This window comes from Lampris incognitus, chromosome 8 (genome assembly GCF_029633865.1).
Source record: "Lampris incognitus isolate fLamInc1 chromosome 8, fLamInc1.hap2, whole genome shotgun sequence".
Lineage (NCBI taxonomy): Eukaryota > Metazoa > Chordata > Actinopteri > Lampriformes > Lampridae > Lampris > Lampris incognitus.
The window spans coordinates 53,604,560-53,619,776 of record NC_079218.1 but is presented as its reverse complement, the minus strand read 5'-3'; the positions used below and the strand labels follow the sequence as shown (position 1 = coordinate 53,619,776).

Here is a 15,217-nt window from a genome sequence, read left to right as displayed (position 1 = left end):
TTTGGATATTCAGCAAGCATGAGTTAAAATTCTCTTTGACAATTAGAGGGACACCATATCTTATTTGAGCCCAGTGTAACACTAGTTTTCCACCCTATGTGTCCTAGTGCGTCATTATTCTTAAAAAGAACGTTTCTGCAGGAAGAATCCAGAGCTGTGGTTGTGATCTCTCTTGACAAGCATGTACAAATAACTTGCAGCTAGCTGGTTAATCTCAATAACTTTACTCAAATACAATGTGACTTGCAACCACTGCACAGTGGCGCAGTGGTTAGCATGGTCACCTCACAGCAAGAAGGTCCTGGGTTCAAGCCCTAGGGTAGTCCAACCTTGGGGGGCATCCTGGGTTGTCCTCTGGGTGGCATTTGCAAGTTCTCCTCGTGTCTGCATGGGTTTCCTCTGGGTGCTCCGGTTTCCTTCCACAGTCCAAAGACATGTAGGTCAGGTGAATCGGCCATACTAAATTGTCCCTAGGTGTGAATGTGTGTGTGTGTGTGTGTGTGTGTGTGTGTGTGTGTGTGTGTGTGTGTGTGTGTGTGTGTGTGTGTGTGTGTGTGTGTGTGTGTCGGCCCTATGTGATGGCCTGGCGGCCTGTCCAGGGTGACTCCCTGCCTGCCGCCCAATGACTGCTGGGATAGGCTCCAGCATCCCCGCAACTCTGAGAGCAGGATAAGCGGCTTGGATAATGGATGGATGGACAAGGTGATGACGCGTCCATCAGTTGTTTTATTATTAATGGAAGTAATGAAGGGATGTTGTCGAATGACCTGTTCAAGTGGTTCAAGGGAAAGAACTAAGAGACCTGGCAAAACAGGGCAGTCCATTTGTTTGGAATGGTACAATGGGAAAGTTTATGTGTCAGGATGGCCTGTTTGTCCATGTCTGCTAGGATCCTGTTGGGTGTTTTAACAATATTTACTTAACTATACATTTTAAACATGATCCAAAGTAGAATTGTTTTAGAATTGTCCACAAGCAACCTCAGTCAGTGTGATCAAAAAGCATTCTCTGCATCTAGGGGAACAACTGTGCAAGATTTTAACTGTTTACTTCAAATGGGATTTGGAGTGGTCCAACACCAATATTACCAGTGCAGTTCCCAGTATTGTCACGGGTTTCACTAAATTAAACCAAAAAATTATCTCCAGGATTATAATTTTTGATACCACAGTTAAATTTCAGTCTGCTGTTAATGCCAAGCACGACAGGTTAAGGTGGAAGAATGGGAAAATAATTACTGTTTTAACTACTACTACTACTACTATTACTACTACTTTCGGCTGCTCCCGTTAGGGGTCACCACAGTGGATCATCCATTTTTACTATGGTGGCATATATATATATATTTTGTTTTAACTATGGTGGTATATATTAAGGCGTGGTAACATTTCATAGTTTTTTGGTGGTGGGTCAATAATTGAAAAGTAACTAATTGTTTTCATGATTAAGCTAACAAGAGCTTGACTCTTTTCATGCAGACACAGTATCAGGAAAGCTGCAAAACAATAACATCTACACCATTGCCAAAAGAAATGTGGAGGGACAAGACATGCTCTACCAGTCTCTCAAACTCACCAATGGAATTTGGATCTTGGCTGAGCTCCGGATTCAGCCTGGTAACCCCAACTATACGGTAGGGGACGTATCATCACTGTAATTTAGGTGTTTGTATTTGTCGAAAAGGTGTGAGAAGGGAATAAGAGTCTCCAAGACAAAAAAAAAAAAATTGGAAAAGGAAACTGCTTTGCAATATATTCGTGAAGTTTAATGATGAAGTAAAGCTCACATGGAGAATATTTCTTATATGTGGTACATCTTCAGAAACTTTTGAAGGAGTGCCACAAAACTTTTTTTTAACATTAGTTAAAAACATTATGAAAAGCTAAAAAACTATATGTAAAAACTATAAAGGGTATTAACCCTTTATAGTTGTATAAACAAACCCTCACTATTCAGAAACATAACTTGTAGGCATTATTAACAGGTGAATGGAATGAATTGTAAAGCTAGAAAAAATATTATATGGCATGGTAAATCTCTTGATAATTGTCATTTGCAGGTTTTCTTTTTCTGTGCAATTTAGTATCTGTATCCAAATTGCTCTACTGATGTTTACAGGGACAATCCTGTGCAGGTCTGATAGGTTAATAAACTAAACAAATTAAACTCAAATTTCCAGTCATGGAAAGGTATGGAAAATAAGAATATTTATTTTTGATTTCAGCCATGACTAGGCGTTTTTGTTTGTTTGTTTGTTTGGGTTGTTTTTTTGCTGTACAACCGTTATTAACTTACTTTTCTAGTCTAGTTTACTATTGCAGTGATCCCATAGCCTGTATGAGGCCTGGTAGACATAGTGCTTAATAACTATCAGCCCACAATGATACCTGTACATCATATTGAACAGAGTCCAAAGTCTGCAAACCCTGTCTCAAACTGAGATCTGGAAAATCTACTTGCAGGAAATGTCTTTAACACTTGGAGAGGCTACAACAGAAATGTTTGGGTTCAGTCAATTTTAGCTCCTGTGAAATTCTACCTGAGAGTGCTTAAATTAAACAAAAGAAAAAGTCTGTGGTATTACTTGATCTCTTTATCCATTGCCTAAATTTTTATTGATTTTTTTTTCAACTCTTTAGGCCTATAGATGTGAGAAAAAAAATCATGAACCAGTTTGAATTACCTACGTTCCTGCTTAAATGGCATCTAAAATATGATCTGATATTTAACGGTCATAGCAGATAAACAGTGTGATTTAACAAAATCATGAAAAAATGTGTACTTTTGCCTGTCTTTACTGAATATACAGTATTGCTCAAACTAATAGCATAGAATGGAAAAAGTATGTGACCTCTGGAATAATGTCTGTGTCTAAGTGCTCTGCTACGTACTGCATACTAATTGAATATACTGCATACTAACAGCACAAAAAAGGTTTAGTAATTACTACCCATTAAAATGTGCTTAGTATGCATTTTAAATATATTATACTATTATTGGTCATAGTGGAAGTGAAGGCAAGTGGATATGGCTCACAACCTTAACTCCATGATCCATACTCCATACTACTACTTTCGGCTGCTCCTGTTAGGGGTCGCTACAACGGATCATCCTTTTCCATTTCTTCCTGTCTTCTGCATCTTCCTCTGTCACACCAGCCACCTGCATGTCTTCCCTCACCACATCCATAAACCTCCTCTTTGGCCGTCCTCTTTTCCTCTTCCCTGGCAGCTCCATATTCAGCGTCCTTCTCCCAATATACCCAGCATCTTTCCTCCACACATGTCCAAGCCATCTCAATCTTGCCTCTCTTGCTTTGTCTCCAAACTGTCCAACTTGAACAGTGCCTCTAATATAATCATTCCTAATCCTGTCCTTCTTCGTCACTCCCAATGAAAATCTTAGCATCTTCAACTCTGCCACCTCCAGCTCTGCCTCCTATCTTTTTATCAATGCCACTGTCTCCAAACCATATAACATAGCTGGTTTCACAACCGTCTTGTAAACCTTCCCTTTAACTCTTGCTGGTACCCTTCTGTTGCAAATCACTTCTGACACTCTTCTCCACCCACTCCACCCTGCCTGCACTCTCTTTTTCACCTCTCTACTGCACTCCCTGTTACTTTGGACAGTTGACCCCAAGTATTTAAACTCAAATGCCTTTGTAACCTCCACTCCTTGCGTCCTGACCAGTCCACTGTCCTCCCTCTCATTCACGCATAGGTATTCCGTCTTGCTCCTACTGACTTTCATTCCTCTTCTCTCCAGTGCATACCTCCACCTCTCCAGGCTCTCCTCAACCTGCACCCTACTCTTGCTACAGATCACAATGTCATCCGCGAACATCATCGTCCATGGAGACTCCTGCCTGATCTTGTCCGTCAACCTGTCCATCACCATTGCAAACAAGAAAGGGCTCAGAGCCGATCCTTGATGTAATCCCACCTCCACCTTGAACCCATCTGTCATTCCAACCGCACACCTCACCATTGTCACACTTCCCTCATACGTATCCTGCACCACTCCTACATACTTCTCTGCAACTCCTGACTTCCTCATACAATACCACACCTCCTCTCACGGCACTCTGTCATAAGCTTTCTCTAAATCTACAAAGACACAATGCAACTCTTTCTGGCCTTCTCTATACTTCTCAATCAACATTCTCAAAGCAAACATCGCATCTGTGGTGCTCTTTCGTGGCATGAAACCATACTCTCTTTTGTACTCCCCGTTACTTTGGACAGTTGACCCCAAGTATTTGAACTCATATGCCTTCGTCACCTCTACTCCTTGCATCCTCACCATTCCGCTGTCCTCCCTCTCATTCACGCATAGGTGTTCCATAGGTATACAACCTTAACTCCATGGTAACCACACATAATTGCCATTTTCTCCTGAATAACTGTAGGAATACACTGAGGAAAGAAACATCTTTACTGCAGAACTGGCAGAAGTTGGAGTAATAGAATATTCTTTGAAATCTATACTCTGTTTTGATGACTGGGGAAAAAAACAGTGCTGGACTTCACCTTCATCTACTCTTCAGATTGTGTAAAATAGCAGTCACCATACCTGTGAGTACAGAAAGGAGGTTTTCAGTACTCAATATCATTAAAACTTACGTGAGATCAACCATAGATGATGAGCAACCTGGGTGTTTTGAGTGTGGAGTCTAGACAAGCCATGTCCCTTGATCCAGCTTTTGCTTCATCCAGATTAGATTACTGCAGTGTCCGGCCTGGATTGCACTAGCCCTAAAAACCTTCAGCTGGTTTAAAAATGCTGCTGCTAGAATATGAACTAAAACAAAAAAGCTTCACCATATCACACTGATTCTAGCCTCCCTTCAGTGGCTCCCCATTCATGCTAGATCTGACTTTAAAGAGCTACTTTTAACCTATAAAATACTAAATGGGCTTGCCCCTCATATTTGTGAGATCTTATACAGCCTTGTATACCTTCTCGTGCACTCCGTTCTCAATGTGCAGGCCTCCTCTCTGTCCCTAGACTTAAAAACACATCTGCAGGCTGCAGAGCCTTCCCTTACCGCGCCTCTTTCTTTGAATAGTCCCCCAGCCAACATCAGAAAATCTGACACTGTAGACTTTTTCAGATGTAAACTGAAAACCCATCTCTTAACATTAGCTTTCAACTAATTGTGCTCTTTCTTTGGTAGTTGACTTCTTTCTGAGCTTTGTCACAACTGTCCTCTTTTGGGAGGCTCACAGTCGTGTATTTATAACTGTAGGTTTTGGCAGTAATCTCTTGGTTTTGTCCTGCCGACAAGAATGTTCCTAAACTGATGTCTATTTTTTTTCTGCATGGCAAATCACTGTAGGCCAAATAGTCAACTTTTTTGTTCACTCTTACCATTTGCTTATGCAGGCAACAGTGACTGCCATATACAAGTACACCATGAGGACTTACTCATACAGTGCATCCAGAAAGTATTCACACCCCTTCACTTGCCCCACATTTTGTTATGTTACAGCCTTATTCCAAAATGGATTAAATTCCTTTTTTTTCCTCATCAATCTACATACAATACCCCATAATGACAAAGCGAAAAAGGTTTTCTAGAAATTTTAGCACATTTATTAAAAATAAAAAACTGAAATATTGCATGTACATAAGTATTCACACCCTTTACTCAGTACTTGGTTGAGGCACCCTTGGCAGCGATTACAGCCTCAAGTCTTCTTGGGTATGAAGCTACAAGTTTAGCACACCTATATTTGGGGTATTTCTCCCATTCTTCTCTGCAGATCCTCTCGAGCTCTGTAAGGTTAGATGGGGAGCGTCACTGCACAGCTATTTTCAGGTCTTTCCAGAGATGTTTAATGGGGTTCAAGTCTGGGCTCTGGCTGGGCCACTCAAGGACATTCACAGACTTGTCCTGAAGCCACTCTTTCATTGTCTTGGCTGTGTGCTTAGGGTCGTTGTCGTGTTGAAAGGTAAACCTTCGCCCCAGTCTGAGGTCCTGAGTGCTCTGGAGCAGGTTTTCATCAAGGATCTCTCTGTACTTTGCTCCATTCATCTTTCCCTCGATCCTGACTAGTCTCCCAGTTCCTGCCGCTGAAAAACTTCCCCACAGCATGATTCTGCCACCACCATGCTTCACTGTAGGGATGGTATTAGCAAGGTGATGAAAGGTGCCTGGTTTCCTCCAGACGTGACATTTGGCATTCAGGCCAAAGAGTTCAATCTTGGTTTCATCAGACCAGAGAATCTTGTTTCTCATGGTCTGAGAGTCCTTTAGGTGCTTTCTGGCAAACTCCAAGTGGGCTGTCATGTGCCTTTTACTGAGCAGAGGCTTCCATCTGGCCACTCTAACATAAAGGCCTGATTGGTGGAGTGCTGCAGAGATGGTTGTCCTTCTGGAAGGTTCTCCCATCTCCACAGCTCTGTCAGAGTGACCATCGGGTTCTTGGTCACCTCCCTGACCAAGGCCCTTCTCCCCCGATTGCTCAGTTTGGCTGGGTGGCCAGCTCTAGGAAGAGTCCTGGTGGATCCAAACTTCTTCCATTTACGAATGATGGAGACCACTGTGCTCTTCGGGACCTTCAAAGCTGTAGAAATTGTTTTGTACCCTTTCCCAGATCTGTGCCTCGATACAATCCTGTCTCAGAGGTCCACAGACAATTCCTTTGACTTCATTGCTTGGTTTCTGCTCTGACATGCACTGTCAACAGTGGGACCTTATATACACAGGTGTGTGCCTTTCCGAATCATGTCCGATCAATTGAATTTACTGCAGGTGGACTCCAATCAAGATGTAGAAACATCTCAAGGATGATCAGTGGAAACGGGATGAACCTGAACTCAGGTTCATCCTCAGCTCACCGCCCCAGAACGGTGCTTGTCCAATCCTACCTTAGCAACGGTTTCTACGGAGGGAGGTCCGTCAGGCTTTCAAACAGATAGCAAAATGCTGAAATGGTGTGCACATGGGATCTGCAAATCGGATACTAGATATCAGGAAAAGTTTGGAGGGGGTGTAGTTTTCTTTCCCTTCCCGAAACCCAGAAAGCAAGAAGCGCAGTGTCGGCAATTGATTTCATAGTATAGCATAACCCATGGCCAGCTTAATCCATCCAAAATCAACAAAAATACCTGTCTATTCCAAGCTAAGCTTGCTACTAGCTATTATTGATAGCTAATATAGCTAACATATTATTACTGTTACTTTTACCCACACAATGATTATTACCATTATCAACATATCAATGTATTACTGACGAAAAAAATAACATTATTAATGTACCTGATGAACATAACCAGCTTAGTCTGTGGCCAGAGATAATAAAATAAAATAATCTATCTATCCATCTATCTATCTAGTATCTATCTAATCTATCTATCTATCTATTTAATGATAGCTAGCCCACTAACATAACTTTGTTATGCTAGTCACAGGTTAGCCAGGTTCCACCTTTCATTTCAGAGCATATGGACCTACGGGGAGGGTCGGCTGGGATGGTCTCTGGCCAGTCTGACCTCCCCATATCTGGCCTATTTTAAACATTTCTCCCCTCTGTGAGCTCCAGGTGGGGACCGGCCGTTCGGAAAAGTCATCCACCCGCGGAGGCATCTCGTTTGCCTTATTTTGTTGAAAATACCGGTTCTGGTCCGAAGGTAAAAAATAATCATGGGGCGGTTCTCCTGGCCCCGGGGCATGTCCCTGGCCGCCCTGCGACCCCCAGGAGCCCATACAGAACCTCTGAAAAAGCCTGGATAAAAGAACGCCATAGGGATCTTTGGCCAAAATCAACACTATAATTTGGTGATGTTGACAATTGATTATTAAAAATATACTGTGGCAGGATGAGGAAAAAAACACAGGAGACTAAGGCGAGTTTGCTGTTTATTCCTCAGCTCCAAAACCAAACTACAGCAGGAACAACCCTGCACTAGCAAGCCCAGGAACGTAAACCACGCCCCCAGCGCACAGTCCTGCTGGGTGAGATGCATAGGCCCTAGTGTGTGTCCGCCACACAGCCCCCCCCCCCCGAACACCCAGAAGGGACTCCTGGAAAGAAAATTAGAGTCTCACTGGAGGCTTAAGCAGCCTGCCATAAAGGCTGCGCCATCTCTCAGCCGAAACAGTAGGTGAAACACTGTCCAAAGTCGGCTGAGAAGCAGAACGCTGAACCCGTGAAGACACTGCCAGGGTCCTGGAAGGAGGACGACCCCGACGGGGAACCTGGGCCGGAAACACAACTTCGCCTGCCACCCTGTGCACCGGTTTAAGCCTATCAAGCGTGACACGCTCCCTACGCCCACCCATATCCAGCACAAAACCCTTAGGACCCGTCTCAAGAACCCGAAATGGGCCATCGTATGGAGGTTGGAGGGGCGAGCGGTGAGCATCATGCCGTACAAAAACAAAACGAGCCGACATAAGCTCCGCAGGCACGAACGACCGCGGAAAACAATGGTGAACGGGGCCTGGAACTCGAGTGCTGTCGAACAAAAAAGGATAAACGGCCGGACAGGGTCGAGGAGTGGAACTCCCAGGCAAAAATTCCCCAGGGACGCGGAGCGGCTGACCGAGCACCAGCTCAGCGGGCGAAGCGTCGAGGTCCTCCTTAGGAGCCGAACGCAACCCGAGCATAACCCAAGGTAAACGATCCACCCAGTTACCATCCAAGAGCACAGCACGCAGCGCTGCCTTGAGCGACCAGTGAAAACGTTCACACAAGCCGTTAGCCTGAGGGTGGTACGCGGTAGTGCGGTGTACCTGCACACCCAAGGATCGCGCAAGTGCCGACCACAGCTCTGACATGAACTGGGAGCCCCTGTCTGAGGTGATATCTGACAGAGCGCCGAAACGGGCGACCCAGGAGGAAAGAAAAGCGCGTACAACATCCGAGGATGTTGTGGAGGACAGAGGGACAGCCTCTGGCCACCTGGTGGTCCGATCCACCATTGTGAGCAGGTGCGTAAAACCCTGTGAAGAAGGTAGAGGGCCCACCAGGTCCACATGCACGTGGTCGAAACGTCTGGCCAGGATCGGAAACGGTTCGAGGGGCGACTTAGTGTGCTGGTGGACCTTAGCGTGCTGGCACGCTACACATGCAGTGGCCCACCCCTTTTACGTCCTTGCGGAGGCCAGGCCAGACGAACTTGGAACCGACCAACTTCACCAACTCCAGGGTGCGAGAGGGAGTGAATCGAATCGAAAACTCGACGGCGCCTGGCCACGGGGCGCCACTATACCCAACGGGGCGGGGGCGGCCGGTGGAGGCATCACAGAGGAGGGCAGGACTGCCTTTCTGCATCACAGCGTCCTCCAGTTTGAGGCCGGTACGCGTTAACCTAAGGGCAAAGACGTCCGGGTCGCTGGGCTGGTCGGCAGCCATAGCGGAGAAATCCACACCGAGGTGCACAGGGCACACAAGCACACGCGACAGACAATCAGCAACAGGGTTGGACTTCCCGGCCGCATGCTGAATGTCCGTTGTGAACTCGGAGATTGCTGCTAGGTGGCGCTGCTGACGAGCAGACCACGGCTCAGTCACCTTTGACACGGCGAAAGTCAGCGGTTTATGATCCACATAAGCCGTGAATGGGCGACCCTCCAGCAGGAAGCGGAAATGCCGGGTTGCAAGGTGCAGTGCCAGCAACTCCCGGTCAAAAACGCTGTACTTGCGCTCGCTATCTCGCAGTTTGCGGCTAAAAAATGCGAGTGACTGCCACGCATTCGCCACACGCTGTTCAACCACAGCCCCCACGGCTATGTCAGATGCATCGGTTGTTAAAGCTATGGACGCCGTGGGTGTGGGATGGGCGAGGAGGGCAGCGTTAGCCAGGGCGCACTTAGCTCCGTCAAAGGCCTGGACCCGTTCGGGAGTCCAGTCGACAGGGTGGTTAGCCTTCTTAAGCCGCAGGGCTTCGTAAAGTGGCTGAAGGAGGTGGGCAGCGCGAGGGAGGAAACGGTTATAGAAATTCACCATGCCCAAGAATTCCTGCAATGCCTTATAGAGACCGTGTGGGGAAATTCCGCCACCACTTGCATCTTAGAAGGCAACGGGACCGTGCCTTGCGGCGAAATGCGGTAACCCAAGAAGTCAATCACCGGCAGTCCAAACTGACACTTGGCCGGGTTGACTGTCAGGCCGTGTTCGTCCAAACGACGGAAAACCTGTTTCAGGTGCGCCAGGTGCTCTTCAGCTGACGGACTGGCCACTAATATGCCGTCGAGATAAACGAACACGAAATCAAGGTCACGCAACAGCAAGTCCATCAGCCTCTGAAAGGTTTGTGCAGCCCCCTTCAAGCCAAAAGGCATGCGCATGAACTCAAAAAGCCCAAATGGGGTGATCACTGCTGTCTTGGGCACGTCCTCTGCGCACACGGGAACCTGATGATAGCCGCGCACCAGGTCCACCTTAGAGAAAATAGTGGTACCCGCCAGGTGTATGGAAAAGTCCTGTATGTGTGGGATGGGATAGCGGTCATTGGCGGTGACATCTTTCAGGTGGCGAAAGTCGCCGCAAGGCCGCCACGACCCATCCGCCTTGGGCACCATGTGAAGCAGCGAGGCCCACGGGCTGTTGGAACGCCTCACTATACCCAGGCGCTCCATGATGGCGAACTCCTCCTTGGCTGTAGCCAATTTTACTGTGTTGAGGCGCGCGCGCGGGCAAAAACTGGCAGTCCCAGAATGGGAATGAAATGTTCTACCCCGTGTTTAGTAACCACGATGGAAAAGGCAGGCGTAGTCACCGATGGAAAATCCGCCAGCAAACACTGAAAAATATCCCCTAATGCTAAAAAGTTAGCATGTGTTAACGGCCCGGCTCCCCCTGTCTTGCACGGAACAGTGGCGAAAGACACAGCATCAATTAAACGGCGGTTTGCAACATCAACCAGCAGACCATTAGCACACAGAAAATCCGCGCCGATAATAGGAACAGTAATGGCGGCCACTACAAAGTCCCACTCAAAATGGCGCCCGTGGAAGCAAACAGTCACCAACCTTGTGCCAAACGTCGCAATGGACGAATCGTTAGCTGCACTTAACTACTTAACTGTGGGCCGCCGCCTTCGGTCGACCTGTCTGTCTTAGCAGGAGGGCGTAGACTCTTTTGCGAGCCTGAGTCCACCAGAAACCGTCTTCCTGACATCATGTCCTTAATGAAGAGCAGCTCACTACGTCCGCCAGCGCCCACAGCTGCTACTGAGCGCTGGCCCTGGAGTTTCCCGGTGCCTCAAACGTGCACGGAGGGACGCAACGCCTCGCCTTCCACCGCTGGTGGAAGAAACAGAGGCCGCTCCCGCACTGTCTCCGGGCAGTCACTCCAGCCACCAGCGCCGGGTCCGCATCCTCCGACGCCGACTGCAGAGGCTCAGATGCCACACTCCGTACAGAGAACCGTCTGGTAGCCAGCAGGACCCGATCGGCCTCCTCAGCCAAACCTCGGCAGTCACCAGCGGCCAGACACGGGGAGTTAGCCAAAGCCGCGCGCACAGGAGACGTGAGCTGGCACAGGAAAACGTGCGGGAAAAGGAATCCGCCTTCGTCCGAGCCTAGCAGTGACAGCATATTGTCCATGAGATCCACAGCCGTCCCGTCACCCAAACCGGATAGGGAAAGGATTCTATCTGCCCTCTCTGCGGCAGATAGGCTGTACCTCCGGAGCAGAAGATGTTTGAGGGCCACGTATTTATCATGTTGCGGAGGGGCGCGCAACAGCTGCATGGCCCGGCGTGTGGACTGCTGGTCCAGCACAGCGACGACCAAATAATATCTGGAGTCGTCCGCGGAGATTCCACGCAGGTGTAACAGCACCTCGACATGCTGGAACCATGAAGCCGGGTCGCTCTGCCAGAACTCTGTGAGTTTCACAGCCGCGGCGATTAGGCCGGCTGTGAGAGTTGGGGCGGCGTGGCCGAAGTGGATTCACACTCATCTTCCGCTCCAAACATGTTCAATTCGGGGTCACCAATGTGGCAGGATGAGGAAAAAACACAGGAGACGAAGGCGAGTTTGCTGTTTATTCCTCAGCTCCAAAACCCAACTACAGTAGGAACAACCCTGCACCAGCAAGCCCGGGAACGTAAACCACGCCCCCAGCTCACAGTCCTGCTGGGTGAGAGGCATAGCCCCTAGTGTCTGCCACAATACCAATAAAACCTGAAATATTTAACTTACCCTACAGTGCAAGAGTGCAATTGGTCCACAATGTGTTTCAGAATTAGTTGATGGGGTTTCTCGTTCTTTGATTGCAACCGGTAAGCTTTACACTCAATTACAATCGCACCCGGCAGCCCCAGAGTCCATGCAAGTCAGTTTTACTTTTAATTAATATTCTGAATGTGTCCCTCCTGCATACTGTAACCCCTTCTGCCTTTCACGGGATGATATTAAGGATGAATTACTCCAAAATACATCACTTATTTGCGCTGATTTCTTCCTTCATGTTTTGGTGTTTTCTGGCTACTTCCTGGATGGTTCTGAAAAGCTTGATGGGCATAGCAACAGTAACTAAGGGGGGCGGGACTTTGCGAAAGGTCAATTATATTGCATACTGAAAAGCTCCTTTCACATGCAGCTGTACTCACAGGTATGGTGATCACTATTTTACACGATCTAGGGGGTTGATGAACACCTCATGATATGACTACATGAATTTTGCGAGTTCAGCTATGCTGCAGGGTCTGTCTATGCCCGCTTGAATTTTCCTCTCTAGGATTCTTTTTAACTGGTGTGATTCATGTCTGAGGGCTTCAATGTTGCATTCATAAATACATAGATGCAAAGGAAAATCATTTCTTCATCACAAAATGTAGCATTTGTGGCATTTAAGGCTTGAATTAGATTAGATTAGATTAGATTAGATTAGATTAGATTAGATTAGATTGTTTTATTAGCTGCATGACCAAGGCCGGTAGAATTTGTTTTCGGTACACATTAAACTCTGCAGCACAATACATACATGGACAACAGCAGACACGCCACATATCATCACGAACAATACAGTTACACAATAGCAAAAACAAACATATTACGCACAATTAGTAGTCCATGGGCCAGACGATATTTCGGTACACTCAAGGTGGCAAAACTTAATTATAATTTTTGAAAGGATCCATGTCTGTAGATGATATTTTGGTATGATAACCATTCCTGAGTGGCAGCTGTATCACAGTTATCAGCTCATGAAGTTAACCACCCGCTAAACTAAATTGCATTTTAGACGCTGGTGCATATCCTGGTTTAGCCTCATGGTCAGGACATTTTTCAATGTTCTATAATATTGTCTTTGGTATCATTTTAAAGGGGACCTTCTTAGCTTTCATTCAAGCCCTGTTGTGGATATTTCTCACAAATATAGAGGTCACTTGAGCTCTTCAACCCGTCAATAACACACATCTTTCTGCAATGTTCGCCTAAACTATATACTTTCTTTTAGCCCTGTGGCATCTAGGAATATCAGGGACACAAAACACAAAAACTGGAATACTCACAGGACTGTAAAGATTCAGGAAATGTATAATATACCCATACTATTTCATTGTGTGAGGTGATTGTGAACCTTAAATGAGAACTAGACCAAAGCCAGTTAGGTCACAAACTGGTCTCTATACATTTGCTTAAATACACAATCAAAATACATGATAAAAAGGAATACCATAGTGAGGTAATGAACTATTTTAATATTTTAAACAACATTGACATATACATATACTTAGTCAATGATACATGTAATCCCATATCATTTGTGGGTATATGTAATGGTAATGGGTAGGGTAATGGGTATATGTGAATATGGTTACATTATTGTTATCAAGCTCTGGGTAACCAAGTCCAGAATCAACATCCTGTGCATCAATAGACTACTACCACAGTAATACCATCAGAATCATCACACTGTCATTCATCAAACCGCTCGTTTCTCTCATCATCTGACTCCCCAAGTTCAGAGTCCAGTTCTGGACCATCCTGCTGTTTTTGGTTACTGCATGTCTGTAACCTGCACATGTCTGTGCATGGAAGTCCATTTGACAGGCACATGCAGCTTGGCATTTTGCATGAATGCACACACTTGCATGTTAGCATTTCCAAGACCACATCTGGTGCAGGTGGGGAGCGCATCCAGTAAATGGCCAGCTTGCCTTCATCGTCTGTCCATCCATACTCAGTAGGGCTTGGCACCACAGGGTTAGCCTGCAGACAGCACTTCCATATTGCTGCCTGATAGTTGGCTCGTTGAACATGCATAAAGAGACAGTCTCTACATGGTGGCAGCTGGCTGGACTCAACCTCTCCCCTTTTGGTGCAGAAGAGCTGGTAACGCAGTTTGTTCACCTCAGCAGTGCTGCTATAAGCAACATACATCCGACAGGTGAACTGCTCAATTTTCTGGAACAGCTCATCACTCACATTCCATGTCTGTCCCAGTTGACTAAAAGTCTCTTGGCAGGAAGTGTGCTTTCTCACTATCTTCAGGGCATTCAGCTTCCCTCGACCAGCGAATGCACTGACAGTGTCGCAGCCTGTGAAGGCATGTAAGCCAATTAGGCTGTCACAGATGCTGTCTCCAAGTGAACTTGCCAGTTTGGTGATGTCGACAAACCGTGTGCGGTTCTGAGTCCCACACTTCTGGTAGATGGGACAGGTGATGTCCTTCTGGAAGCCAAGACAAAGCACCATGACATCAGTGTCCTCAGCTGTGATGATAACTGACTTTGAGCCCGCATTTGCTGCATGCAATGCATGCAGGAGCAGACGGGTGTCAGCTTCTTCATGTGTGGAGTGCAGTTCTGCTGCTTCCTCACACCCATCTTCTGTCAACTTGTAGCAGGTTTCCTCACAGGTCATGTACAACACCTTGCCATGCAGCATAGCTCTGTATCGTGGGAGTTTCCACTCTTCCACCAGAAACTTGATGAGACTGGTCTTGTTGGAGGAACTGCACAGAAATTTTCTCCACTGCTGGACGTGGTGTCCCCCTGCAAGATTCTTGTACTGGAGAGTGATGTCTCCACCCCGGTTCAGTCGTTCAGCATCTTTGATCGAAGTCTGGTGATAGACATCAAAAACAACATCAATCCTCCCACTCTGTGCTCCCTCATGGAGGACCTGGGTCAAGGCTGACTCTGCCACCTGTGTTAAGGTTTTGTTGTTGCCATTCATTTTTTGGACCAGGCTCATCCCATCAATGATGGAAGTAGATGGGATTGGGATGTCTTCTGCAGGAGATACATT

The 15,217-nt window shown here is 46.6% G+C and overlaps 1 protein-coding gene across 2 annotated transcripts in view; it reads left to right on the top strand.

The window, feature by feature from the left end:
• LOC130117335 (AP-1 complex subunit beta-1) overlaps positions 1-15,217 on the top strand; it is a 111,707-nt gene that overhangs the window by 89,917 nt on the left and 6,573 nt on the right. For both annotated transcript variants that reach the window (XM_056285551.1, XM_056285550.1), the window contains exon 21: positions 1,479-1,633. In XM_056285551.1, coding sequence (XP_056141526.1) covers positions 1,479-1,633 — 155 coding nt within the window. The remainder of the gene's footprint in view (positions 1-1,478; positions 1,634-15,217) is intronic.